The following is a 1,140-nucleotide window of genomic DNA, read 5'->3' as shown; positions in this document are numbered from 1 at the left end:
TGATGATGATGATGATGATAAAGATAACATCAAGAATGATAATGATGTCAGTAAGAATATTGTCGGTGATGATGATGATGATGACGTCACTATGACGCCGATAAAAGATGAAGTTTATCCGCCTAAGAGTGACGAGGACGACGACGATTTCAATCAACGTCATCGCTATCGTGGTAATGATGGTGATAATGGTAATGATAATGATGGAAATGTCAATCATCATCATCAACAACAACAACCTGGTGGTGATGACGATGATGATTACAACAAGCGATACGACAGCCCACGTCCATTCTCCCCCCCAACACCATTATCTACTCACTCTCCTAGCATCGCTGATGATGACAATATTGATGCTGCTGCTGCTGTGGCCGCTGTCACCACTACCACTGCTGCTACTGTAGCTACTTCTGTTGTTGCTGATACTGGTACGACTGATGATGCGGGTAATCAGAATGTTAATACTGGCTGTAACGTTAATGATGTCAATAGTAATAGAAGTAGTAATAGAAATAGAAACCCTAACCCTAACCCTACTACTACTACAACTGCAACCATTGTGGCTACTGCTACTGCTGCTGCTGCTGGTACAAATGAACCGACGTTTCAAGTACCAAAGTTGATTCCACTTCATAAGACAGTTTCATTGTTTATCAAGGACCTACCTGCTACCACTACGGTCAAGGAGGTTGAAGACGTTAGTGGGGTGTGGTTGCTTCAGCAGTCGGTTGGTTGTTTGGTTGATTGATGAACAATTTGTGTACAGTAATGCCTTGTGTCTTGCCCTAACTGACCAACCAATCACAAACCAGATCTGCAAGAACTACCCTGGCTACATGCGCCTGGTCCTTCAGGACCCCATGCCACCGCACTTCACAAGAAGAGGCTGGGTGACCTTTCAACCTTGGGTGAATGTCAAAGACGTGTGCTGGAGTCTCATTGGTCATAAGGTTTGTCGGGTCTATGTGCCCCGATTGGCTGAATTTAGCTTTGTTGTTTTGATTTATTTATAAGTAATTTAGTAGTTGTGATTGGTTGGTTGCTTGATATTTATATTTATAGATTGGTTGGATGTGTAGTCGTGTAATTTTGTTTGCTTGTCTGGCTGGTTTGTTGATTGAATAATTGCTTGGTTGGCTG

The 1,140-nt window shown here is 42.7% G+C and overlaps 1 protein-coding gene across 1 annotated transcript; it reads left to right on the top strand.

Moving 5' to 3' along the window:
- Positions 1 to 625: 625 nt before the first annotated feature.
- HELRODRAFT_93075 (hypothetical protein) lies at positions 626 to 1,013 on the top strand (the record flags this gene model as incomplete). Its single annotated transcript, XM_009023763.1, has 2 exons — positions 626 to 697; positions 813 to 1,013. Coding segments are annotated over 2 exons (273 nt in total), but the record flags the coding sequence as incomplete, so codon positions are not given.
- Positions 1,014 to 1,140: the final 127 nt, after the last annotated feature.

The sequence above is a fragment of the Helobdella robusta genome (assembly GCF_000326865.2).
Source record: "Helobdella robusta unplaced genomic scaffold HELROscaffold_3747, whole genome shotgun sequence".
Lineage (NCBI taxonomy): Eukaryota > Metazoa > Annelida > Clitellata > Rhynchobdellida > Glossiphoniidae > Helobdella > Helobdella robusta.
Note: the sequence above shows the minus strand (reverse complement) of the source record. Positions and strands in the feature narration are given on the sequence as shown.